Source organism: Sceloporus undulatus, chromosome 9 (assembly GCF_019175285.1).
Source record: "Sceloporus undulatus isolate JIND9_A2432 ecotype Alabama chromosome 9, SceUnd_v1.1, whole genome shotgun sequence".
In the NCBI taxonomy this organism is placed as follows: domain Eukaryota; kingdom Metazoa; phylum Chordata; class Lepidosauria; order Squamata; family Phrynosomatidae; genus Sceloporus; species Sceloporus undulatus.
This window is the reverse complement of record NC_056530.1, coordinates 30,816,988-30,844,374: the sequence shown is the minus strand read 5'-3', so window position 1 is coordinate 30,844,374 and position 27,387 is coordinate 30,816,988. Positions and strand designations below refer to the sequence as shown.

Here is a 27,387-nt window from a genome sequence, read left to right as displayed (position 1 = left end):
CATCATCATCATCATCATCATCATCATCATCATCATCATCATCATCATCAATTAACCCTTAGTTATATAGTGCTGTAGATTTCAGTTCTTTGGCTGAAATCTATGGCCAGGCTTTATGGTCCTTCCTATGGGAATGTTACGGAGGCCATAGGTACTGGAGCCAGAAATGGGGGAATGAGAGAGAGAAAGACATAATAAGACATATATTAGATAGATAGATAGATAGATAGATAGATAGATAGATAGATAGATAGATAGATAGATAGGTAGGTAGATAGATAGGATAGGATAGGATTGGATACGATAGGACAGGATACGATAGGACAGGATACGATAGGACAGGATACGATAGGATAGATGATAGAGAGACAGAGACAGTAGATAGATAGATAGATAGATAGATAGATAGATAGATAGATAGATAGACAGACAGACAGACAGACAGGAAGAAAGAGATGGTTGATGAGAAACAGATGATAGATAGATGATAGATAAATAGATATGATAGATAAATATTATTGATACATAAGAGAGAGATGGTTGATGATAAACAGATGATAGATAGATAGGTAGGTAGGTAGATAGATAGATAGATAGATAGATAGATAGATAGATAGATAGATCACATAGATGATAGACAGAGAGATGGTAGATATTCTATCGTCATTCTGATAGGGGATAGATAAATGATAGATGGATGGATGGATGGCTAGATAGATAGATAGATAGATAGATAGATAGATTGAGACAGCGGCCAGAGATGGTTAAGAGTGATGATAGATAGGATGAGAGAGAGAGAGAGAGAGAAAGATGGTGATGAGAGATCGATGATTCATAGAAAAGCCTGATAGATAAAAATGATACATAAGAGAGAAAGAGAGAGGAGGGTGGGTTGATGAATAACAGAGACAGACAGACAGACAGACAGGACAGACACAGACAGATGCCCGACATTCAGACTTGTCAAACGGGTCTGAGTGGCCATGAACAGCAAAAGACCAGCCACCAAGTGTCACAGTGAGCGCATCAAATGCTCATATGACAAAACCAGACCAAACCTGTTCATGTGCATCCCTCGGAGCATCCACTATCGGATCCCCACATGCTCCATCCCTAAACAGAGTCAGTCGTGAACAGAGAGGTAGCCTTCTCAGAGAAAGAAAGCCATCCCCAAAAGGTGCACGCACTTCCTGCGCACAGATGGTTGGCGGCCTGAGCGCCCTGAAGTCGCATCCGCAATGCCAAGATAAGATATGAAACCAGTTTTGACACCGCTTTAACTGCAGTGGCGTATGGCTATGGGATGTGTAGCTTCATGAGAGAGGCCACAGTAGACTACAAACCCAAGGATCCCATAGCTGCAGCCACAGCAATTGAAGCACACTTTTCCATATTCGTGCGCGTCTTGTGCCCCAACCCTAGCGCATATTGGAGGACAAGACCCCGCGAATATGGAAAAAACTGCAAATGACAAAAACACACGTTTTTACCTGAGAGGACACCTCTCTAGGGATCTCTAAGTCCTTCGGAGCAACTCTGTGGTCAACGTCCGAACAGCACTGACCATAGAAATTGCGCAGAGGAGCTACAAAGGCTAGTAGAGTATCCTCTCTAGGGCATCTCTAGGTCTTTTGGTGCAACTCTTAATTAAATTTGATCACAGAATTGCACTGGAGGACCTAGAATATTCCTAGAGAGGAGATATTAATCAAATCCGTGTCCAAGTGTCAAAGGGATCATTTCTGCAGTGCAGAAGGAAGTCATGCTCTCCTTGGGTGCTTTCTCACGATGGAATAAAGAAGGCCACTCTGTATCACAGCTGAGTCTGAATGCTCCCAAGTCGCGCTGCGTGCCACAGTCTGTGGCTGGTGACGACAGCCATTCCGCTTTGCCAGCCCACCTTCGGCCATGGGAGGGAAGGTCTCCCTGATGTCTCGCAGAGGTTCTTTGAGCCCCTTGTGGACCTTGGACCAGAAAGGTGCCTCTTCCGGGTCTGGTCCTGTTCGATGTCGTGGAGGGGCAGAGGTGCATGGGCTCGGTCGCAGGAGGCTGCAAGTGGTCACACTGATGCTTGGTGCGGTCGCACTCGCAGGCCTTGTAGCTGCAGACCACCCGCTCGAAGCGCAGGTGTCATACTGGACCGGGTCGAGGCACCCGGGCACTGAGTAGGTGATGTCCCGCACCCGCGACATGGTCCGGACCCACAGTTTGCAATGCCACTCACTCCACTCCTGCCAAGCATAGCGAGTTTCGCCCACGCATCAGGAAGGACTGCTTCGGGGTGCTGGGACGCCTGTGGGTGCTTATGACGATGGTGGCCACGGGGATGGTGTGGGTCGTGGGGGCCGCAGGGGCCATGAGCCGAGGAGCTGCATGGGTCGCAGGGGGTGCAGGGCCGCAGGAGCTGCCGGAGCCGCAGGGGCGGCAGAGGGCACATGGGGCACAGGCTCGGATGTGGTGGTTTATCTTGTGCTTGGGTGTACCCCGCGCCAGCGTGGATTGGACGGCCGCAGGGATCATGGACAAGCTCTGGTGGGGCCAGAGACTTGGCCCTCATCTGTATCTTCGTTCGGCGGCCGGCAATGTGACAGGCCAAAACGCAGCACCAGCCACGCGCCCCTGGCACCATGGAGGAGGAACTGCGCAGTTGCGCCGGACGGCGGCCCGGGTCCAAATCCTGCTTCTGGATCCGGTGGGCGTGGCCACATGGCTGTCGGGGCGTGGCTTGACTGAGCAACAAAGGGGAACAAAGGAGTGGGACTTTGCAAAAGGAACTTGCAAAAGGATTCTTGCAAAGATTCTTGCAAAAGGGATTCCCCTGCAGTCCCACAAGTGTCCACAAGGTGGCGGGCTTTCCTTCTCCTGTTTATTTCCTTTTAATGGCATTGCAAGCCTTTTAATTGTGCCTTATTAATGCAATTTGCATATCTTTTGCATACATTTGCATTGTGGGGGAAATTAAAATTAAGATTTTTTAAAAACATTAAGCACAGGGCTTTGGGTTTTTGCTGTGATTTCCTTCATGGCAAAGGAGGCCAGACCTAAACAGCTGAGGTTTTGCAAAGCTGGTGCTTTTTCCATCCTCTTTTTCTATTTTCCTTGCAATTTATAACATAAGGTAATTTCATTTAAAACGTCGTATATCAAAATACCTTTATGTGTATGGGTTGCATTATAGGAACGCCAATGAATTGCATGTTTAGACTTGGGTCCCATTATCAAACAATATTCGCGACGCAGATGCAAATATTCCAAAATCCTAATATATTTCGTTATATAAAATTACTTTGGGTAGGTTAGTGTGTACAAGTGTATACGAAACATAGATGCAAAAATTCTCCAAAATCGAATATATTCCAAAATATTCCCAAATCCAAGCGTTTCAGATAAAGGAGACCAACTCCATGCTGATCTTGCTTCTCTGGCTGCCTTTCTCCATTTGTGAAAATGGATAAGGATTATTTTATATGTTTTCAATCCTAAAATCAATATTAAGACCTCTAATGGAAGGGGAATATTAATTTAATTTACAATCAAGGAAAGGAGCAGAAATCCAAATTGCTTCTTCTTTGTAGCTTTGGATTGATCCCGTCTGCGAAGGAAAGGAGAAGCTTGGGATGGTGTTATATATATATAGTGCAATATTCCAAAATCCTAATATATTTCACATTATTAAAATTACTTTGAGGTATGTTACATGAATATATCTGAGATATATGTGTAAGATTATATGAAACATAATGAACTAACTCGAAGCTGAAAATGATTATATATTACAAATGGTATATATAAAAGAACACAGATATAATACTATATAAATAAATAATGTTATATAATGATTAGATAGCATATTTTAATATATTCTATATTATATTATCTATATTCTATATTACAAAAATTCATTTATATAAATTATATAGCATATATTATTTATATATAATAAAATTCGATATATTATGTATAATATTAGATATATTCTATATGCATATTATATTATTATATCTAATAAATTATTATATATTATATAGATATTATTAGGTATGTATAATAAAAAAAATATTATGTAATACTATAATATTATTTATATTATGTATAATATTTTTTATATAGAATCATAGAATCATGAGTTGGAACGAGACCGAAGGGCCATCCAGTCCAACCCCCTGCCATCAGGAAATCCAGATCAAAAGCATCCCTGACATACATGTATAATGTTATTATTATATTTAGTAGAATATATTATATATTATATTTAATTAGTATTATATATTATATAGAATTATTTTTGTATTATATATAATAAAATTATTATGTATTTGTATAATATTTTATTATATGTTATGTAAATTATATATTATATATTATGTATTATTATTATTCTTATGTATAATATGTATATATTCATATAATATATTCTTTATATCTATATATATATATATATATGCACCAAATTCTCACTTTTAGCCACCAACTTTTTTTGTTTTGCTCCAACGTTTTGTCATTTTTGTGACAATTCGTACCCCCAAAATCACACAAAGACGTACCCTCAATGTACGGAAACACACAAGATGTACCCCTATGACCACCTATCTATATCTTTCTTTCCACCCCAAATAACCTCTCTTTTTTTGCCCCGCAGTCCTTCCCCAAAATAGGTAGGAAGGGACCCCGCGTCCCATGCTCTCGCCATTTTGAGATGGACCGATTGCAACTTCCAGAATCCCCCCATGGGGATATGGTTTGGGACGCGGGGCGATGGTCCTACTCACCGGAGGACCGGATCCGGGACGTGGACCTGATCCAAGGGACGACGTGCGCCAACTCTGCCAGGCTCTCTGCAAACCGCACTTTCCGGCGCGAACTTGGAGCTTCCATTTTGCAAAAGTATTAAGAAGGTAAACATCGCAGTCGGAAAAGTATTGCCTATGGGCTATATAAAATAAACGTAATAATAATAATAATAATAATAATATAATAATAATATAATAATACTAAATTGAAGCCAACCTACCTGATGAATGGTCTGAATACGGCCATCAAGGCTTTGATGTACCAAGTCGGATGGACAATAACAGGCTTTTCAGGTCTTCCGGAGCCTGGGATGAAAAGCCAAGGGGAGACATAAACCACCCCATCGCAGGGTTTCGTGGCCACGGTTTGTCCAAGGTTGGCCACCATTGCCCCCCGAATGCTGGGAGAGTGTCACTCAGCAATGATTCGAAGCCGGTCTCCAAAGTCATGTCCACCCGCTCAAACCGCTTTACCGTCCTATCCCTCAATCTGGGTCGAGACCTTTGCAACCCAGTTGGACCCCTCCCTGATCATTGGCACGGCTTCCGGCACGGTCAGTCGGACTTACCTCCGGTCAATGGTTGGTAACACTGTTCTGACCCCAGCGAAGGAAGGCATTTGACTGCGTGGAGTGGCCCGCTGAAAGCACCAATGTGTAGTTTTCAGCCACCATTGTCTCCAGCATCCCGTGACGTACGCACTCAGAACGGTCAGCGGTCAGCGGTCAGTATTGTCCAGACTCTGAGACTCATGGTAAGAAGACTTCTCTCAGGCTTGTTTGGTGGCAAATATCAATAGAAGTCTAGTGTCTAGGGACTAGTATAGTTTGCCACTCTATTCTGCTTTGGTCAGGCCCACCTGGAATGTGTTGTGTCCAGTTCTGGGCAAAACGGTTCAAAAAGGATTTTGGAGCGTTGTCCAAAAAGGGAGACTAAAGTGGCGAAGGGTCTGGAAACCAAGCCTTATGAGGAAAGACTTAAGGGCTGGGGACGTTTAGCCTGGAGAAGAGATGGTTAGAGGTGATATGATAGCCCCCTTTAGTATTTGAAGGGTTGTCTATTGAGGAGGGAGCAAACTTGTTTTCTGCTGCTCCAGAGAATAGGACTCCAAGCTGCAGGGAAAGAAATTCCATCTAAATATATAGGAAGAAGAAACGCCCTGATAGTATTTGCTGTTTGAACATGGAAGACATTGCCTTGGAGAGTGGCAGAGTTTCTTCGTTGGCGGTTTTTAAACAGAGGCTGAATTGTGCACCAATCAGGGATGCTTTGATGGAGAGTTCCTGCATGGCAGAATAGAGTTGGACGGGGGCCCTTTTGGGGGTCTCTTCCAATTCTATGATTCTATGATTAAACCAAGGCGAGTCTTTTTAGTCTTCCCATTTGCAAACTCCCTCCCAAGGGATGCCAGGTGGGGCACCGTTCCTTGCTCTCCGTCCATTTTTAATGTGCAACGAATGCAAAAGACCCGCTCTCTGTGTTTATGAACAAGGGCTGGTTTGTGCATATGGATGCCACCCATCTGACTGTACCAGGGTACCTCCTTGGGCACATGGGTGCAAAACAATGGGTTCCAATGATATGACACTGACCTGAAAAGGTTCTCATGACGTACGGATAATCCGGACAGAACTCTCTGGTAGTAACACAAAAGCGAATACGATAACGGCGTTCAAATCTCGCCATAATATCCTGGAAGAGAAGGAGAGAGAGGGTTTTTGTATGTTTAAGTGCTGTGAAACTGAAACAATTCAATGCAGGTGCTGGGTCATTCAGAGTATTTGAAGGCGAACCGCCAATCCTTTGGGAAACACAGTCCATTTCGGAATAAGTCAGGGAAAGCGTTAAGCATTTTTATCTTTTTCCAACTTGATTTTAGCATTGGATTTGTTTTATGGGCGTATGTTTAACTTGGAAGCCGCTCCAGACATTACCTCCGTGGGAGATCACCTCTCTTGTACAATCGCCGGCACGCAGATCGACTTTCTGTTCCTGCTCCTCCGTCGGCAGAGATCGCCACATCCGGCCATCGGATCCTTGGCGTTATCACCCGTCCAGCGCAAAATCTCTCTGCCAATGACCGTCCACTCGCTGGGCCCTGGGAAAGATCATCTGGGGATACGTAAATGCAATGGGACAGAGAAGATGGGATTCATCATATCAATGGGTGCATTTCACCCATTCCTGCTGTGCTCTGGTTTGCAGCTGGAGAAGCCATTGCATGGAACTGAGTTCTGGTTTGACGCCTGGGACTGGTGCTCAGCAAACTGAACTTGTTTGCGCTGGGAACTGGTGCATCTGCAACCGAACTGGTTTGCCGCCTGGTACTGGTGGTGATTGCAACAGAACGGTTTGCAGCCTGGGAACTGGTGGCATCGGCAACCGAACTCGTTTGCAGCCTGGGAACTGGTGGCATGCAAGTGAGCTCAGCTACAGATCCAACTGAGTGCAGTTGTAATTTGGGAACCAGTTAGCTGGAAGGACAAGTGAGGTCAGGTTTGCAGCCTAGGAAGCTGCTCTAAGGTGCAAGATGCAGGGAAATGTAGCCCCTCTAAAGAAATACCTTTCTTCCTACCCTGCCTATTAATGTGAAACCTGAACCAGTGTACTCACCTTCCCATTCGAATTCGTGGCCGGTCTCGGAGCCGTCCTGCAGCTCGCTCTCGGATGGTGTCTCCAACTCATCCACGTTGATGTCCAGGCTCCCCTCCGGCGTACATTCCAGAAACTCGTCCGACTTCAGGGATCCCTCGTTGAGATCAGGTGCCGGGAGGCGCTTCTTCATGTGCCGCCGTCCGCAGAGCTCCAGCGTGTTGATGGCAACTGGAGGGCAAAGACCAAAGGGCCGGAGGTCAGTGGTCAAGCGGAGACTCTCCACTTTGCAAGTAGAAGGCCCCTAAGTTTAGATTCTGCCAACATCTCCAGCAAAGTGTTCTCTACCTAGTGAGCTCCTACAAATTTGGGATCATAATGCCCTGTCCATTAAATCCTACCCCTGAAAGAATGGGTTCATCTAACCATGATAGGGCCAGAAAGATGAGAAGAAAATCTAGAGTTTTTCCCATCAAATCCAGGACCAGAAATATCCCACCGACTCCAAGCAATGCAATTGAATGGGCTGCTCTTCCCGCATCCTACCTGGGCTCAGTTCTGCACTGGATCCTTCCAGATCCTCTTCGGAGATCTCTTCCGGCAGAGGCCTGCGACAGAGAAGATGCCTTTGTAAAATGGTGGCAGACCACCTGCGCTCTTGGCTTTCTGGTGCAGCCAAATGCAAGGGATGGACAAACCATGGCCATGTAATATTTGGAATTGGAAACCTGTTGTGTGGAAACCCTGAGGAAGTGCACAAAATGGCACACTAAGCAAGCAACCCCCACACCTTTGGGCTTTCTAAGATCGAAACATGGAGGGTCCCAGTAAGCCATGACCGGAGATCTACCTCCATGTTGGGACCTGGCTCACCGTGGGAATCCGTCGTCCTGCCACTCTTCCTTCAGCTCTATGCCCGGGATGATGTTCAGCGTCGGGGAAAAAGACTTCTCCGGTTCCTTCTTCAACCTGTAATGTCCCAAGAGATGCATGCTTTGCACATTCCTGACCAAAAAACACTGGAACATGGAAGTCTTTCCCCCCACTTGGTCCTGGAGGAGGGATGTTGGCCAAGGATGCTCGCCTCGGGTTGGGCTTGTCAGACCTGTACAAGTTGCGTCCACTTGGGATGCGTCTCCACTGTAGAAATAAAGCAGTTTGGCACCGCTTTGTCTGTTGTAGCTCCATCTTACACAATCCTGGGATCTGTAGTTGTATGAGGTGCTAGAGAACGTCTCCTACATATCTATTTATATCTGTTTTTCCATCTGTTTCTCCACCTTCCTTTCTTCTGCATAGTTATCTATATCTTTCTTTCCATCCATCTCTGTCCATCTCTCCGCCTTCCTTTATTCCTTCCTTCTTTTGCATGTCTGTCAATAGCTATCTTTCCATCCGTCTATCCACCTCCCTCCCTCTGCATATTTATATATTTCTTTCCATCCGTCTGTCCGTCCGCCTTCCTTTATTCCTTCCTTCTTTTGCATATCTTTCTATTGCTATCTTTCCATCTATCTCTCCATCTTCCTTCCTTCTTTTGCATGTCTGTCTATAACTATCTTTCCATCCATCTCTGTCCATCTATCTGCCTTCCTTTAACCCTTCCTTCTTTTGCATGTCTGTCTTTGGCTACCTTTCCATCCATCTCTCCATCTTCCTTTCTTCCTCTGCATATCTATCTTTCTGGCCATCTATTTCTCTCTCCCTCTCTCCACCTTCCTTCCTTCCTTCTTTCCTTGGACTGATGGCCGATGACTTAAATGGTTTCATAAAACAGAGGAAATTATGGGGAAGGAGGCTGGAAAGGAGGTCTACCTCCAAATATCACCAGTTTGGAAGCAAAGAACAAGGGAAGGCTTTTGCTTCCAAAGACCTGTGAAGCTTTGGTGATGGAAACAGCTAGACAAAATGCTTCTCTCCCAGCAAGGCACTCTGTACGCGTCTCCCTTCCCTCTTGTGGTTTGACCAACGAATATATATTTAGTGAAGGTTGGCCCTTTTTGCTGCAAGGCTGCATTCCAGATCAGTGAGGATCCCCAGTGGCTTTCAAAAAAACCCTCCCAGACATGAATCACGTTGCTTTCCTTCCGAGCAACAAGCCGTAACACATCCTTGTGTCAAAAAAGCTACGATTTGGTGCTACAAAGACCGAAACAACCGTGGAGACGCAAAAAAGACCATTTATTTAACTGAGTGGGCTTGTTATTTTTTAAACCAGCCCTTGATTCGAATTCGGCCTGGCTTGATGGTCTAGCTGCACCGGTTCCTTCCTATCTGATCAGGCAGAAAAAAGGCATTTATTCGGAAGGGACCGGAGGGCGGATTTTGGGCAGCTTGCGAAAAATGCAAACACTAGGAGGAAACTATAGGAGCGTCGCCTCCCTTTCTTGCTGCTCCGCCAGCAACTTGGATCTGCAGATAGACTGCCTCTAGACATGGAGGTTCGATCCAGCCAGCTTTGTGTTTATCATACCCTGCAATGATGGAAAATGCCTGCGCAGAACCTCCATGTTGGGAAGCAGTCTGCCTCCAAATTTCAGCAAACGAGGAGCAACAAACATGGAAAAACTCGGTGCGACTGCAAGCCGTTTCCAACTTATAGCAACGCTCCCGACTTGGCTATGCAAAGCCACTGGATGGCCATGGGCAAGTCATAGAGGATGGCCATGGCAAACCCCTTATTATGCCATCCCTCTTATAAGAACCTTATGAAGAAACATACCAAGAAAACCCTGTGATAGGGTTGGCATAAGTCGGAAAGGACTTTGCTGGAAGAAAGGCAGTATATACATTTCATAAAAACTTGCTGACCAATTTAGTTATGTATCTTTTCCTTTCTTTGGGGAACCTTACATTCCTCAACCTTCCTTCTCTTCTCATCCGGTCCTAAAAAGCGAATAGAGATGGATTGGTTCCGACCCAAACGATTCTTAATTTTTGATTTGCAATTCAGCAAATCTGATATGATGAAGTCAACCTAAAAGATTCTGAGTTTTTGTTTTGCAATTCAATAAATCTAATGGGATGAAGCCGACCTAAAAGAGTCTGAATTTTGAGTTTACAGATCGGTAAAACTGATACGATGAAGCTGGCCCAAACGTTTCTGAGTTTTCAGTTTGCAATTGAATAAATATAATGGGATGAAGTTGACCCAAAATGTTCTGAATGTTTGGTTTGCAATTCAACAAATCTGATGGGTTTGAAGCCGACCCAAAAGATCCTGAATGTTCAGTTTGCAATTCAGTCAATCTGATGGAATAAAGATTTGCCCCGTTCTGAGCCGGTACAAAGAGGAAGCGTTCCAGGTCAAGCCTGGTCCAAGTCCAAAGGCTCACCTTTCGGACGGAAGGGCATCCTCATTTCCCGCGTAGGAACCCATCTGGGCCTGAAGAAACCCCCGAATCCGCCGCCAGGTCCCTTTTGTTCCTTATCGGCTGCCCAAAAGACGCAAACAGGAACGCTGGGATGTCCCACGAAACCGGTGCTAAGGCCTAGACTCGCCCGAAACTGGTTTGTCCGCATAAACAAACACTTAAGGAGAACCAGACAAGGGCGGCTGGGTCCTAATGCCGCAGCAAATTACATACATATATATATATAGACACACACATACATACATATATGCATATGTATAAATATTGCTGTTAAACTGCATTGTGCAAAACGACACCAACCACATTTCCATGATGTTAATATTTTAGCTGTACTTGTTTTCACTTTTGTATGTTGCTTTGAATCCCAAACTGGGAAAAATATTGTACAGTTGGCCCTCCATCTCTGCATCCGCAGATCGAACCATCCCTGACTTGAAAATATACCAATATTAATAATAATAATCCCCAAAAGCAAACCTTGATCCTGCCTTTTCGTACAAGGGATGCCATTGTATACAATGGGGCTTGAGCACCCATGGATTTGGGTGCCTACGGATTTGGCGTCTGGATTCTGCACCGCAGCGATCGATTGCGGCAGAAGGGTAGAAAAACAACATTGTTAAATATTTGGATATTAGACCCGATTTTAAAATATATATATTATACCCAGTCGACATGACAAGACAGTCAACTGGGTATAATACACACACACACACACACACATAAAATCTGGCCTAACAGACGAATATTGAACAATGTTGCTTTTCTGCCCTTCTGCCGCAATCGATGTTGTCGTTGTTGTTTTGTAATAAATTTGTATTTATTGATTATATGCGGCTATTTGCCATAATAAATGAAGTGAAAGGAACCAAATATGGAACCAAATCTCAGCAGATGCCAAGGGTCCTAGATGTATAATAACAGTAACAATAATGATCCACCATCATCACCATCATCATCATCACCTCCTTTTCCCTATGTTTTCTTGTTCTCCTATCAAGCCTTTCCTCATTTCCTCCACTTCCACAATCTTACTATGCAAGCTTTGCAAAATGCACCGTTTGAGAAAAGGGGTTTTAAAATGTAGATGCGCCCTTAGTATGCTGTGGAACCGATGACAATCACGTAACCTCTGAGCATGCACTGAGTGCCATCACCTTAATAGCTAAACGTCTGACATCTTTTAGGATGAGGGAATTGATCCGTGGGGCAAAAAGAGACGCGTCTTTTCGGAAACTAATTGCCGGGGTTGTGCAACGGACCAGTTATTCTTGTCGCTGCACAAAGTCAAACATTTAATTTTCCACCGAACGAAGAGGCTGCCAGGAGACGTAAAATAAATACTAGCGTTCAGACAGTGAACCAAATTGGAGAAGGCAAACAGGGAAAAGAGCCTCTCTCCGTTTCCAGATAATCTCCGTCAATACGCTGTTGAGCGAAAGAGACGTGATTTCCAACTTTTCATGTCCCATTTCTATTAAGTCTGGGGATCAAAATAGTATTCAAGACCTGGCCAAAGAAGCAGAGTAAGAAAGTACAACGGTAAAGTTACTGCTGAACATTAAAGGATCAAAAATAATGGTCGCCAGTCATTGTTGTTATTTGTATTTGTATTGTGCAATGTTATTGGATTTGGTTTTGCTATGATTAAGTTTGTGGATTTGTTAGGATAAGGCGATAGACGGGTTTAATTTTATATTATGGTCTTTATGCTATAGGTTATATCTATGTAAGCTGCCTCGATCCGTTGGGAGAGGCGAGGTAAAAAAAAATATTATTATTATTATTATTATTATTATTATTATTATTATTACAGAACTTTAAATTATTATTATTATTATTATTATTATTATTATTATTATTATTATTATTATATAAAATAGACACTGAAATAGATCCAGATTTTCCATCTCTTGGCTCAGTCTTAAATCCAAATGGAGAATGAAGTCAAGAAGTCAGAAGACTAGGAATTGTAAAGGCAGCTATAAAAGAACTAGACAAGATCCTCATTGGAACTATCTATCTATCTATCTATCTGAACGCTAAAATCACGATCGTCTGTGCCATCGTATTGAAATGTGAGGATGGAGAAGAGTTACCATTGCAATAGGGAAAACCAAGAAAATCATATTCCTGCGAAGGCAAGGAGAGAAACAAATTGGTACAGAAATGAACACCTGGAATCTAACTTAGGAAAAAACATATATCTTTAAACAGCACGGTTGGTGACTTTCTTTTATTCACTCAAAAGGGATTAATCAGTTTCAAACACTCTCTCTTCTAGGATATATACTATACAAGCAGGCATTGAACTGGAGGAGGACAAGAACCCAGGGACGCATGGGAAGCGCCATTGAGGTGGATTCCTCCATCTTACAAAATAAATTGCAAAGTAATTTGATTCTCTAGAATTGCATTTTTCACAACAGTCCCATAAATTCGGTGCGATGGCTTCTTGTTTTGGATCTACTTTGGCATAATCCTGGGAACCAAAGTAAAGGGAAAGGGGTCTTTCAAGCAATCCCTCCCCTGCCTCTCCTCCATTTTCTAGCACTCATCCCTCTAACATCTCAAAAGAAACTCAGGGGCATCCCAAGGTCCATGCTTCGTATAACCTTATAATTTTATATCTAGAGGAAACCATGTCCATAACAGTCAACGGCGAGGAACTTGGTCATTTCTTTTTGTTGCCTCTTTTGGGAGTGTTGCGTATTTGGTGCACCGCCGTGCCTGGATTGCCATAGAGCGGCACATGAGTGCGCCCTCCATTTCAGGTAAATGCAATAGTGGGATGCTTCCATTCACTTCCCTCCAGTTTTTCCTTTCTGTTCATGGCAGTGTCACAACCAGCACTTCTTTTGCTGTATGCCTGTCTCGAACCCCTGACAGACAAGATTGCAATCCGTTGGCAAGTCTTGCTTCTCAGCCCCTAAGCTGTAATATAGGAAATCATGTATAGAAAGGTACCGTACAATTAATTTTCCCAAGCAAGGGTCGCTTCGGCCCTGATCCCCACCCGCCCAGCCATAGACACCCAAAGTTTCCCTGAATTTGGAGGAGTCCAGTTTTGGCTCAGCCTCACTTCTTTTGAGGGCTCTCATCCGGAGAGGCACGATCTGCCGCGATACGGTTGAACCTCTCGAAGACGGCCTCCGCCGAGAGTTTGGGGAGACCCCGGTCAAGGGGGCACTCGTCCACAAGGCTGTTCATCGGGGTTGGCGGCAGCGGGGTGTCGTCGTCTGCCAGGTCGTCCCCCAAACGGTGGGGCTTGGCGGGATCCTTCAGGGCCCCGTCGGGCTCCGGGCGACGGCTTTCGGACCCTTTGGCTTCCAATCTCGGCTGGGGACGCACACTTGTGGCCTCAGGCTGCATGGCAACAGTGGTAGGGTGGCCCTGGTCCCAATGCTTCAGGAAGTCCTTGACGATGGGGAGGACCTTCTTGCGCGAAGCAGTGGTGTTGCCCTGATGGTATGCGCAGACGGTGGAGTATGGGCTCTCGAGTGGCGAAAGGCTGAGGGACGGGTCGGTCGAGTGCTCCAAGGTTCGGCACACCTGGAAGAAACAAGAACATACAAATGGTCAAGGGGGTTCACAGCCTCGAAGGAAGGGACCTAAAGGCCTCCGTCTTTGTCTCAATGGACAAAGCAAATAAAACATTACAGGGAGCGCATCGCTCCCTTGTTGAAAACAGCTTCATTGGCTACTGGTCTGACTATTATTAGTCACTTGGTATCTGCTGGTGTTTGGTTCCAGGACCCCATGGATATCAAAATCCGTGGATGGTCAAGTCCCCTTAAATACAATGGGGTATTATTATTATCATCATTATTACTACAGTGGTCCCTTGGTATCTGTTTGGGTTTGGTTCCAGGACCCCCCCGTGGATATCAAAATCTGTGGATGCTCAAATCCCAGTATATACAATGACACAGTTAGATGGCGCTCTTTATATAACATGGCAAAAACAAAGTTTGCTCTGCTTCAATGGATATGAAGGGCTGACTGTATTGGCTAGAATTCTCTACCATTGTGCAATGTTACATATGCTTAGCTACGTCACAGAGGGGCTAAGGGACCCTGTTAGTCAGTGGCAAAGATGTGTAATGGGTCACACTGGTGATAAAGTGCCAGTGCACACCCGCAAGTCCCTATTCAGTGTCCCAAGGAACATCCATCCCATTTTGCGTCGGTCCCTTTGCTACCATCCCCTTGCAAACGTTACATCAGCAAGAACTATTTCCCAAAGACCTAAGTTCACTAACAAAGATGGACATCTGGTTAGTTTAAGAAAAAAAAAACCAAACCCGTTTTCAAAGCCTGTCAGGATAAAAAGAATGCAAAGGGATCTCAAAGCACCACCTTTGAGGCTGACAGAGTGAAAAGTTGTAGCATAAGCTTTCATAGGCTCAGTGGACTTCCACAGATGCATGGAGCGAACATGTTTATGTCCCCAACCCCATGAAAGCACCGAGTTTGGCCAGATGGAGTGGAAATCCATCAGCCTCTTCGGGAGACAGTTGTGAAGGCGTGGGTTGAAATTGCCCTCCACGATTGCCTACTTTTGCACACTTCCAGATGCCTGTTTGTGGTTCTAGCTCAAAAGTGGGTTGAGACCACAGTCCCCATCCTCCCCAGTCAGCTGAGTTGGAGGGAAGACTGTTCTCAAATGCGGCCAAGTGTGTCCTTTCTTAAGAGAAGTGCAAATATTTTAAGGAGAGAGAAGGAGGGATGCCTTGACTGGGACCCTCTCTTCCGAAACCTATGCAAGAAAGGGTCTCTTGTGCCCCCTGCCCACCCTGCCATGCCCCATTGCCACCCACCTGGACCAAAGAGGAAATTGGCACCTCTGATTTGCACAGAAAAGGGCGCCCTCGAAGAACACAGCGTTCCCTGCCAAGTCCTCTTTCACGCCACCGGCTCAAGCAGCTCTTTATGTGCCATTTCTTTTCTTCTTTTATTAGCTCTCTATCTGAAAGACGGAAGTCGGTGGTGAATGGGGAGGAGGGCAGCCCCATGAGAAATGACTCAGCCCCTCGTGGCCACCCTGGTCTTCTACTTTGGCTCATGTGAGGCTCCAGCAAAAGTTGTGGTGGAATGCTTTTTTAAAAAGGGAACCCACTGTCTACCCAACATGTCTGGGTTGGTGTGCCCTTCCAAGCAGGAATGGTCCAAGTAGTTGTTGCTATTATCATTGTACTTGCCATCAAGTCAACTTCGACATATGGTGATCGTACGAATGAAAGGTCTCCAAGGGTACTGGTCATCCTCTGCCCTCCTCAGGTTCTTGCAAACTCAAGAGAGACCTCCAAGACTCCTGGGTATCTTCTGCCCTGCTCCAGTTTTGCAAACTTAGAGAGACCTCCAAGACATTTGGACAACCTCTGCCCTCTTCAAGTCTTGCAAACTCAAGAGAGACCTCCAAGACTCCTGGACATCTTCTGACCTGCTCCGGTCTTGCAAACTCAAGAGAGACCTCCAAGACAAGTGAGCATCCTCTGCCCTTCTCAAAACCTACAAACTCAGCGAGACCTCAACTCCTGGATACCTTCTGACCTCCTCCCATCTTGCAAAGGTCTCCAAGACTCCTGGGCATCCTTTGCCCACCTCAGGTCTTGCAAACCCAGGGCAGCTGTGGCTTCCTTGACAGAGTCATTCCACCTCCATTGCAGTCTCCTTCTTCTTCCTACTGCCTTCTACTTTGTTGCTGTGCACGTTCAAACCATTTCCGACTTATGGTGACCCCAAGGGAAGACCCGATATGAGGTTTCCTTGGCAAGGTTTGTTCAGAGAAGGTTTGCCATTGCCTTCCCCTGAGGCTGACAGTGGGTGAGTTACACAAGTCACCCAGTGGGTTTCAGGGCTGAGCTGGGAATCGAACCCTGGTCTCCAACACTCAAGCATCTAAAAGATGCTACTTCAGCCATTAAGAATGATTAAGCCTAATGTATAAAAACAAAGCAAAGGATTTCAGGACTGATCTGAGAACCAAACCCTGGTCTCCAGGGCTGTAGTCCAACACACAAACCAATGGATCATGCTGTCAAGCATTGAAGGATTTTGCAAAGAGTCATGCCATGATATGCCCAAAGTGCACCAGCATAAGTTTAGTCATCTTGGCTTCTAGGGAGAACTCAGACTTGATTTTCTCTGCAAAGCATTTATTGGTGTTTTTTTAGCAGTCCATGGTTTCTCTTTTCCATTTCAAATTATTCCCTTCCTGTCTGCTTTCTTCACTGTCCGCCATTGACAACCATACACAGAAAATGGAAATAACATGGATAAAATGATTGTATCTTTAGTATTACGATATCTATCTTTGCACTTGAGGATCTTACCCAGTTCTTTTGTGGCTGCTTAGTCTTCTTCTGCTTTCTGGACTACAGTCTCCATTTTGGTTAATGACTGAGCCAAAGTACAGGAAATCTTTAACTATCCAAACGCCTTTGTTTTTTAAATCTATGTATATCATGCAAGGTCATTATTTCTGTCTTCTTAATGGTCAACGCTCTCCTCCGTGCTTTTGCATTTTCTTCCTTAAACATTCCTGGCTCGGGTTGCATTGCATTAAAGAGGGCCGAAGCTTGCAAGAAGACTGAAGCTTGACCCCGAAAAGTGGAAGAACAAGACTCTCATCTGATAACTGGGACTACCAGGAACAACTGGACTTGGTCACCAAAAACCAGTTTTCCTTGCCTGAGCGACAGGATTAGAACCAGAAACTATGAAAGTTGCAAAAAACCCAAGCTTGAGCCAAGAAGGTGATTCTTTTTTGAAGACACTTGGTTGCAAGAGGTGAAAAAAAGAGTATTGTATATCCGTCTTCTTGAGGAGATACAGAAGTCATCAAGACAATATAGTTTTGCTTAACCCGCACCTTGGGAAAGTGACTTTTGGAGACTGCAACACCCAGAATCCCCTGCCAGGATAGCCAATGACACCTCTGCCATCCTCGTCCTCTCCAGAGCTTGGAAAAAGTACCTTTTTTGGATGCCAACGCCAACATGGCTGGCTTGGGGATGCTTGGCATTGTCATCCCCCCAGAAAGGAACATTTCCAAGCTCTGAAGAAGATGGCAGAGATGCCAAGATTGGAAGAGGGACACCTCTTTAGGAATATCTAAGTATTCTTGCACAAGTCTGTGGTCAACATCTGCCGCACGTTGACCATAGAATTGCGCTGGATGATCTACAAATGCCTTGAGCATTGTTTCTAAGGATCTCTAAGTCCTTCCAGCGCAACCTCTGGCGGATGTCTGGAGGACCTAGGAATCCCTAGGAAGAAAAATATATTAATCAAATCTGTGGATAATCAAAATTCAGATAAAAGTTAAAGTCACAAATGTGGAGGGACAACTGTTCTCTCTGATACATTTTAAAAAGACACAACCAATAACATGTAACAAGCTGCATTTGCATTACAAGTGCAATTTCTGGAGCAACCCTCTCCAAAACGGTGGTTCGATCACTAAGAAAGCCCTATCCTTGCGACCCAACTGCCAAGGAAGAAACCCGAAAGGAGCTTCTCCAAATCGTCTCGAGGGTTGGAAGAAGGCTTGCGTTGCAACCGACACGCCGTCGAACCCGTCAGAGAAACCACAACCACAACCAAGTGACAGGAATGGTTCTAGGCTGAGCTCAGCCGACGCAGGCAGCTCCTGCGAGGATGGTGAAGCGAAGATGGCTCTGTGCCCACATCCGGCACCAAGAAAAGGCCTCGCTGGAGGCGACAAGTGAGTGGGCTTACTCCCCGTTCAACCAGGCGCAGTTACAAATAAAGCCAAATGGAACCTCCTCATTGGTATTCCGCAGCGAAGTGCAGGCAGAGAGCAAAATCTTTACAAGAGAAGTAAATGGAGAAGTTTCGTCCTCTCTTTAAAAAAAGCCCAGGCAGTCGGACGCTAGGATGCCAACGGAAATTAGTTGGTTTCCTCTCTCTATTCTCCTTTGTTATTCCAAAGTAGTAGTAGCAGTAGTAGTAGGAATAGTAATAATAATTATTATAATAATGATAACGATGATGATTTTTTATCAATTGGAGAGTTTGTCTCACAGCTAACACAAAAGATGCTTTCCCAGATTCGTTGGACTTCACATCCTTGGAGAAACATTTCCCAAAGTTTGCTTACAAGTGAAAATAAATCTATTTATTGCTAAGAAAACATACATTTGGATTTGCAACTCAAACCTGTTACCCTGATATTTATGTCGTGCCCAGATGGTGTGTAGAGAGATAGCACCTTTGAGACTAACTGAAAGAAAGAAGTTGGCAGCATGAGCTTTCCGAGACTTAAGCCTACTTCCTCAGATGTATCTGGATCCTTTCCGATCTAAATGGGGTTTTTATACTGGGCTTTCCCCAAGAACACTAATAAAGATCTAGGAAAAGGAAAGGGAAAGATGATTGCTAAAATCAGAATCGAAAGTGTGGTTTCTGAAAAGCGCATAAAATCCATGCAGTGCGGTACTTATCAGGGACCAGCGAAGACGCTATAGAAAGACGGAAAACTCAATCATGGTTGTCACTGAGATAAGGAGGAAGATAAAAAGCAGGATAAGAAGGAAAGGAAAACATGGAGTGGAAAATCTGTGTCAATGCCGGAGGAGCAAAGTGTATCCCACCCATTTCCCACCTCTCCATAAAACCTCCCCAAAAGAGATCGTTCGGACATCCTCCAACCCTGCAACCGTTCTCCACTTTTCTTATTCTGGAGCATTTCCCAGAAACCCACCTTCGAGAAACAAAAAGACAGCTCTGCGACAACGCTGAGGACTGGAAGCTTGACTCAGGAAAAGATTTGGAGGGGGGAAAGGGAGAGAAATTCCCCCGGCTCCTATCCGACTGACAGGTTTTGTAGCCCGTTCTGACAAACACATCCAGATTTAAAGGAAAATTATGTGTGCGTTGAAAGAAAGAATGCTCAGTTCTCATCCTAGGCACACTTGCCCCATAGACCTATGGAAGGGCATGGCATTTACTATGGAACAGCTTAGCATTTGCTATGGAAGAGCATGACATTTACTATGGAAGAGCATAGCATTTGCTATGGAAGAGCATGACATTTACTATGGAAGAGCATGGGATTTACTACAGAAGAGCATAGCATTTACTATGGAAGAGTGCAGCATTTGCTATGGAAGAGCACAGCATTACTATGGAAGAGCATGGCATTTGCTATGGAAGAACATGGCATTTGCTATGGAAGAGCATAGCATTTACTATGGAAGAGAATGGTATTTAATATCTTGAGCTGCTCTGCATCCCAGTTCTGGGAAAAGAGTGGGATGATGATGATCATGAATAATAATAATAATAATAATAATAATAATAATAATAATATGTTTGAGTTCTATCTTTCTAAACTATTGTAACCCGCCTTAAATCCCATTGTGGGAGAAAAGGCAGGATAAAAATCCTTGATGGAAATAAATCAATCACATTGGCATTTACTATGGAAGAGCATGGCATTTCAGTCCTGTCTTTCTAAACTAAAATAAAATTCACTACGCAAGAGCATGGCATTTATTATGGAAGAGCATGGCATTTATAATGTTCCAGTACCGTCTTCCTAAACTATCGTAACCCGCCTTGAATCTCATTGCAGGAGAAAGGGAGAGATAAAAACCCTTGATAGGAATCCCTGAAAGAAATCAATCGATCGATCAATCACATTTACCAGGGGACAGCATGGCATTTACTATTGAGATCATTGTTGCAAAAGAAAGAAAGAAAGGTGCATGCAGCGCATCCACTGGCAATTGAAAAGAAAGGAGAGATAGGGAGGGAGGAGAAAATGGATTCCTTAAACCTCTCCGCTTGTCACTGTGCAATATTGTAGGGATGGCATTTGCAAAGGTGAAAGCACTCCCTTACAAATCGGGGAGCGTAGGGAAAGACATGGCACACAGAGATTGCACTTACCTCTCCTCCTGTTAAGGCGGGTGGGAGAGCACTGTTGCCCAGCCAAAGTTGCCGTGACTCTGATCTCTTGACCCTTCCTTCCCGCCGCTGGCCATCCCTCTGTCCCCTCCCCAAGCCAGCCCTGTTTAGTAAGCGGACGGATCTCTCTCTCTCGCTGGCAGAAACCTTTGACCGTGGTTAATGAGTGACGACGGATGGATGGATGGAGGGCTCACAAGGCAGGCAGGCGGCGCACAGGCGCCTGCGTAAACATTCGGCCGAGCATAGCAAATCAGCCACAGCGACGATGGTGCTGCCTGGGCACATGGAGGAGATAGGGATGGAGAGAGCTGTGGGGGGGGGGGGAAGCAACAACACACACATACACACATGTGCCACCCCATTCCCACAACATCCCAGCTATGGCTAGGGAAGAAGGGTGTTCACATGACTAGAGGAAGTAATGCACCCCCAGTTGAAGAGAAGCAGGGTTTGTGAAGTTGAAGGCTTTCACGGCCGTCATCCATCGCCAGATGTTAAAATCATAGAGTCGGAAGAAACCCCAAGGGTCATCCAGTCCAACCCCAGGTCACACTCTCTCCACCTCAGAGGAAGGCAAGGGCAAATCTTCTTTGAATAGATCTGATCCAGAATTTATTATTCTTTTAATAACTATCTGTTTTAATATTGTAATACAGTGCGCCTGCACCATACGCAGGCGCGCCATATGTGGCTTTAACCTTACATGGAAGGTTAAGCCGCAGGAGGTATAATGGCACATGCGCCTATTGCAGCCATGCCATGCCACACGCAAGAGCGCTCCCCCATTAAAACAAATGGGGTTTGAACATACGCAGTTTTCCCAGTTCTGGGGTAAGCGAAGGAAACAAATAAATATAATAAATAGATTAATAAATTAATGAACCCCAAGAGAGGGTTCACCATAAGTTGGACTCGACTTGAATGCGCTCAGGAACAACAGAGACCTGGAATTGGGACTTTCTGCAAAGAATGGGATGCTCTTCCACTTCAGTACTCTCTCTCCTCAAAGGGGGAAAAATATGAAGCCTATAGGATCAAATCACACCTGAATAAGTGGCTGCAAAAAATGCCAGCAAACGCAATCTCCTGATTTATAAGGAAATGCTCAGGACGCTTTTCTCAGACTACGCCAGGAATGAACTCACCGCTGTCCAGAGATCTGCGTATTCACTGTAAACAGCCATCTGCCGGAATGGTTCATTGTGCTCATTGAAGGAGATGGTCATGGCGACCAGCATGTCGTAGCCTCTCAGTTGGCAGAAACCGCGCAGTTCTTCTTCTAAACCAGGACGCTCCAGGAAGGCCTGGATAGAGAAACCGGGAGCATGAGAAATGATCAGGAGCAGCTCGCACGCACTTGTGCAAAATGTGCATCATTGCTGGGTAGGAATACAGTATACAACATTTGATTCTGAACAGAGTCAATGGTTTCCTGCAGTTATTGATCGTTGTACTGAATTATCAAAGTACACTTGTCCCTCCACATCCGCTGGGATTAGGGGCACCGGACCCCCACGAATGTGGGAAAACAGCAAGTAACAAAACCGCTATGTTTTTAGACCCGAAAGAACACCTCTCTAGGAATCTCTAGGTCCTCCAGTGCAACTTGGTGGTCAACATCTGCCAGACCTTGACCATAGAGTTGCGCCAGAGGAGCTACAAATGGCTAGTGGGGGTTCCTCTCTAGGAATCTCTATGTCTTTCAGTGCGACTCTTGGTTTTGACTGCTGGCATTTTAAAAACGTAACGGGAAATTGGCGTCAAGGGAAAGCGGGAGCTTGCCCACATCTCAGACTCACCGGTAGATTCACGTAAATGGCGCTGATGGCAATGGCAGTTCCTTTGCCAGAGAGGGCCTTCAGGTCTTTCCGTAGCATCTGCTCCGTGGTGAGCCCTGCGAAGGTGGAAGACGCACATGAGAGAGGCCATTGGCCTACAATGTAAACCATGGTTTCATAAGGTGCTATGCATTATAACTATGGTTAAGACAACAAACCATGGTTACCTCCATCTTTCTACTTGTCGTCTCTTTTCCTACTCATTCCTATCTCCAATCATTCTCTTAAAAGTTGGGATGGAGAGGGACTGTGGCATTGCCCTTCCTATGAGCCACCTTAAGCTGGGTACGACCCAGTTTTGTGTCCCAACCCAAAAGCAGAAGAACTAGGAGGACACCAAACCCTGTTGATGTTGGCAACACAGACTTGTGTACAGTTAGTACACCCAGTAAAGTCTCTCTGTTTTGTGTATCAAAACACACGTTCCATATCCTAGGATCTCCAACGTTGAAGCGACACGGAGCCCTCATTACCTGAAACATCAAACTTTGCCTTTTGAAGAGCCTCAAATATGGCATCCTTGGAAGGGAGATCGGGGAACCGCGATTCCAAAAGGGAAGCGTAACGGACGTCCTTCGGGGTCACTTTTCCTGCTTCGGGAGCCATGTTGACACAGTCGAGGACGATCGTGCCTGTTGAGCCAACAAAGAACCAGATCGGCAAGCTGATAAACATACATAGCGTACATACAAACACAACCCAGCCCCAGCCCAAAATAATATTTACACTTGCAGGTTCGAAATTGGGGCTGCTTTTTTCTGATCCCAAAGGCAGAGAGCCAAGAGAGTTTGGAAATGTTCTTTTGCTGGATCCCGGTTTAGTCGCTTTAAAGTATATCTGTGCAACACAGCACCTTTGTACTTTTAGTTGCAAGCTTCCCAGTTTAGTTGCAAGCTTCCCACGGCACTCTAGATATTGTTCAGACTGCAACTCCTAGCAGCCCCAAAGAGCCAGCAAAGAATAATGGGTACTGCAATCCAGAACATATGGAGGTCTATTTATAAAGGAAGCCCATCTTCAGAATTCTGTATAACTCCAAAGCTTGCTGTCTCACGAAAGTCCAGCTGAAATGGTCCAAGATGCTTCATAGCTACAAACTTTCCTCCCCAGGTCAATGACTGACAGTGTTTTATGAATAAAGCTTAACAACAACAACAACAACAACTGTCTTCTGATGCCAAAGACAGTGAATCTGCTCCTGGTTTTAGTCCAAAGCTTAATAAAGCTTAATAATAACATCAAAAACATCATCATCATCAACAACAACAACTGTCTTCTGATACCAAAGACAGTGAATCTGCTCCTGGTTTTAGTCCAAAGTATCTATCAAGGCTGGGGAGTAAAGGAGTAAAGGGAGTAAAGGAGTAAGAGGTTTTTGCAGAAGCAATACTCCTTATTCCTGTTATTATATTGTACATGCAAACACCAAAAAAACAATTTTATTATATTGCACTGTCTAATTTATTTTATTTTTTATTGAGGAGTATAATAGGAACAGGAGTAATGTTAAGAAAAATATCTTACTCCGGAGTAGGACAAGGAGTAACCCCAAAATCACTGCTACTCCCCAGCCCTGGGATCCATCCAAGGCATTGTACTCTATCCTTCCACCCAAAAAAAGATTAATCGCACTCAATGCCTTTAAAGCACAGAAGAGGCCAAATAATTCTCTGATGTTGGCCAGGGCTGATGGGAGTTGCAGTGCAATACACCTGGTTGGAGGAACGCTGTCTGACAGGGCTCACAAAACAACCTGGTATGAGTAAACAACTACAACCAGCTACTGGTTTTTGTTTTCTTATCACATGTCGGCACCCTCACCGTGCAAAAGGGCTGCCGTCAGTCTGTCCAAGACGTGCGCCGGGCCCTGCAGGATCCGCTCCGTCACCAGCGTGGCGCAAGACCCCACCAGCTCGGCGGTCACTTTGCAAGGAGGACTGCGCTCCAGTTCCAGGGGACGGTGGTCAAGCACTTCCACCACCGACTCCTCCAGGGCTGCGTCTCTGCTGCAGAAACAACCAAAGAAGTGGCCTTAGAAAATGGTCACAATGCTCTGTGTGGAATCAAGGGAGCTTGCAGACGTATGGACTTCACCGCCATCCGATTCAACTTGGTTGGCAATAGCCATTGGACTTAGATCTTGGATTACAATGCCCCAAACCCCACAATGGCCATGCTGGCAAAGGGAGCTGTTGTCCAAAATACAGTGGACCCTTATGCTGCCAATTTTTTTGAGTTTCAAAGGTGCTACAAGATCTCTCTACGTATTGATACTACAAACTAACGTGGCTATGTCTTTGAATAGTCTCTTTCCCATAAGCGACCCTCCATGCATCTTCCCTGCAACATGGCTTACCTGGGCAGAACATGGTGGTCCACCAACGTCAAGGAAAGGCGTCCTGCTTGATGGAGGGCAAGCAGGTCAATCTCATCTCGGAAGACGAGGGAGCTCTCAGGGATGCCCTGCGCCTTGAGGAGGAAGGTGCTCTCCGTACGGAGCGGAAAGTCCGAACGCGGGATGTTGAGGACCGGGATGAAGGCGGCCTTCGACTCCGGAGAGGTCTGTGGAGGAGAGAGAAAGAGGATATTAACACGGGGCCCATATCCAATATAGGGAGAGGTGGGATACAAATAAATACCTTTGCCAAGAAGAAGGCCAGGGCTAAGGCGGACACCATGGAGTCCAGGTCGCAAGCCTCGTTCCCCAGAACCGCATGGACCTCCCGGTTCCTCTGGATGTGTTCCTATCCGAAAGGACAAAAAGATAGACAAAAAGGTGAAAACTTCAACCCAGCAGTGAATCAACCTCTTCCAAGCTGGGACTGGTTGCAATCCCAGGTCTCATACGGTGCTCAAAACTGAGCCACATCCCTTCTATAGGTTGTATTGGTGGTAAACTGATACATATCTGATATGGAGGGACCCATCAGGATTAGGGTTGCCAATTTAGGATCAGCTATACCTTTATTTGGCCGACCAAAATGCACAATACACATTTGAAGCGTCACTGGCTTCGAAAGCTTGCAAGATGTATATTGTGCATTTCGGTTTGGCCAATAAAGGTATCACTCTTTGGTGGATTTTTTGTTGCTAGTGACTTCACATACAAGTTTAATTCCTTCTACAAAATAAAGCAAGACCAAATAGATCACCATAGCTTTCTGGGTTTAGTCCATTTTGCAAACCAAGATGGAGACCTCGAAAGCGCTCACTCCTTGCCTCCGTTGCAAATTGTCTGGCCAACATGGTTTCCCAGCTACTGCAAAATGCCCAAACCCATTTATCAAAATACTCCGCAGATAAGCCAGCCCTTGATAAATTGCAGATGTGGGTCTGGTTTTAAAAGAATCAGGTTTAAAGCAGGCAATGTGTGACTGGGTCGGGCGCACGGCAGATGGCCGAGACGCCAAAGGAAAGAGGGAGTAGAGAGGGTTGTGGGTTTTTTCCCTTCCTTTTAATCAAACAAGAGAGCCATTTGTGCTAAAAGGCACTTAGAGGAACGGCTGCCCTTTTGCAAAGCAGCGCGCATCAGCGATAAAAGCGAGCCGGAGGGTGAGAAAGGCCATGGCGGTCTTTCTTTCTTCTCGCTCAAAACATTAGCCGAGGGCTATTACAGTCCATTTGCGCCCAGCTTTGCCCCAAATACACTTCTCTCCATCCATCTTGCTCCTTTCTGGCTTCAGAGGGAAGGCCTTCCGACAACATGTCTCCTTCAAAAACGGCCTCGGTCTTCCCGTCTGCAAAACGGGCGCAAGGATATTCCAGTATTTTCGTTCAAATACTGTAAACCCACAGCGCTTTATAAATAAAGTTTGATAATAATAATCATAATTGTCAATGCATTGCCAATGTGGAGTGCAACCGTTCAATTGGAGTATCATTGTCTATGTGGATTGAAACATTTATATTGGAATATCATGGTCAATGCATTGTCAATGTGGATTGCGACAGTGCGATTGGGAAATCGTGGTCAATGCATTGGCAATGTGGATTTAGCAACAGTTTGGAATATCATTGCCAATGCATTGTCAATGTGGATTGCAACAGTTTGAGTGGAACATCGCGCTCAATGCATTGTCAATGAGTCCTGCAACTGTTCTATTGGAATATTGTGGTCAATGCATTGTCAATGCAGATTGCAATGTTTTCTACTGGAATACTGATTTGCAATAGTTTGATTGGAATATCGGACTCAATGTGGATTGCAACAGTTTGGGATATAACTGTCAATGCATTGTCAATGAGGATTGCAACAGTCTGATTGGAATATCATGGTCAATATAGATTGAAACCATTCTATTGGAATATCGTGGTCAATGCATTGTCAATGTGGATTTCAGCTGTTCCGTTGGAATACTGCGGTCAATGCATTGGTCAATGTGGATTGAACAGTTTGAGCGGAACATGATTGTCAATGTGTGGATTGCAATAGTTTGATTGGAATATCATGCTCAATGCATTGCCAATGAGGACTGCAACCGTTCTATTGCAATGCCATTGTCTCTCATTATTTGTTTTATGTATATGCGCACACATATTATATACACATGCATACACACACATGCATGCATGCACACATGTACACATGCATGCAAGGAAGGACTACCAAATGGAGCCTATTAAGTCTTGCTGGATACATAGAGGACCCCATTTTCTCCTCCATCCCTTCCCTCCTTTTCCAGATACCTGAAGGTTTGCCTTGCAGCCTCCCAGGAACTTTTCCATGGCTGCAACCAGGAAGGAAGGAAGGACAGGCCCAAAAGAGAAAGGAGAAGAGAGGAAGAGGAAAGGATCTCCTCCTTGCAAATATATAACGTTTGCAATGTTTTCCAATGCAATAAACCATCCAGCCCC

At 45.0% G+C, this 27,387-nt stretch overlaps 2 protein-coding genes across 3 annotated transcripts in view; both read right to left on the bottom strand.

Annotated features, from left to right (window-relative positions):
- The window catches only part of BNIPL (BCL2 interacting protein like), a 179,482-nt gene extending 168,681 nt beyond the window's left edge, over positions 1 to 10,801 (bottom strand). The window contains exons 1-4 of one of the 2 annotated variants that reach the window (XM_042441153.1): positions 10,718 to 10,801; positions 8,256 to 8,351; positions 7,929 to 7,990; positions 7,404 to 7,613 (exon numbers count right to left, since the gene is read on the bottom strand). In XM_042441153.1, the coding sequence (XP_042297087.1) occupies positions 7,404 to 7,613; positions 7,929 to 7,990; positions 8,256 to 8,351; positions 10,718 to 10,761 (412 nt within the window). In that variant the 5' untranslated portion in view covers positions 10,762 to 10,801. Of the gene's footprint in view, positions 1 to 7,403; positions 7,614 to 7,928; positions 7,991 to 8,255; positions 9,416 to 10,717 lie in introns of those variants that run through there. The other variant, XM_042441152.1, reaches the window with a different exon arrangement.
- Positions 10,802 to 12,977: 2,176 nt separating this feature from the next.
- On the bottom strand, positions 12,978 to 27,358 carry PRUNE1 (prune exopolyphosphatase 1). Its single transcript, XM_042441142.1, has 8 exons — positions 27,220 to 27,358; positions 25,173 to 25,277; positions 24,890 to 25,095; positions 24,355 to 24,539; positions 23,007 to 23,165; positions 22,495 to 22,589; positions 21,841 to 21,999; positions 12,978 to 14,308 (listed from the first exon to the last, which is right to left on the bottom strand). Exons 1-8 carry the CDS (start codon positions 27,256 to 27,258, stop codon positions 13,835 to 13,837), a joined length of 1,422 nt encoding a protein of 473 aa, XP_042297076.1. The 5' UTR covers positions 27,259 to 27,358; the 3' UTR covers positions 12,978 to 13,834.
- Positions 27,359 to 27,387: the final 29 nt, after the last annotated feature.

Excerpts from the sequence above, each read along its gene's own strand:
- PRUNE1 (XM_042441142.1), bottom strand. The coding sequence starts at position 27,258 with ATGGAAAAGTTCCTGGGAGGCTGCAAGGCAAACCTTCAG. Across the intron at positions 25,278-27,219 it reads GCTGCAAGGCAAACCTTCAG|GAACACATCCAGAGGAACCG; the intron begins GTATCTGGAAAA and ends CCTTTCGGATAG. Across the intron at positions 14,309-21,840 it reads ACGCAGATCTCTGGACAGCG|GTGTGCCGAACCTTGGAGCA; the intron begins GTGAGTTCATTC and ends TGTTTCTTCCAG.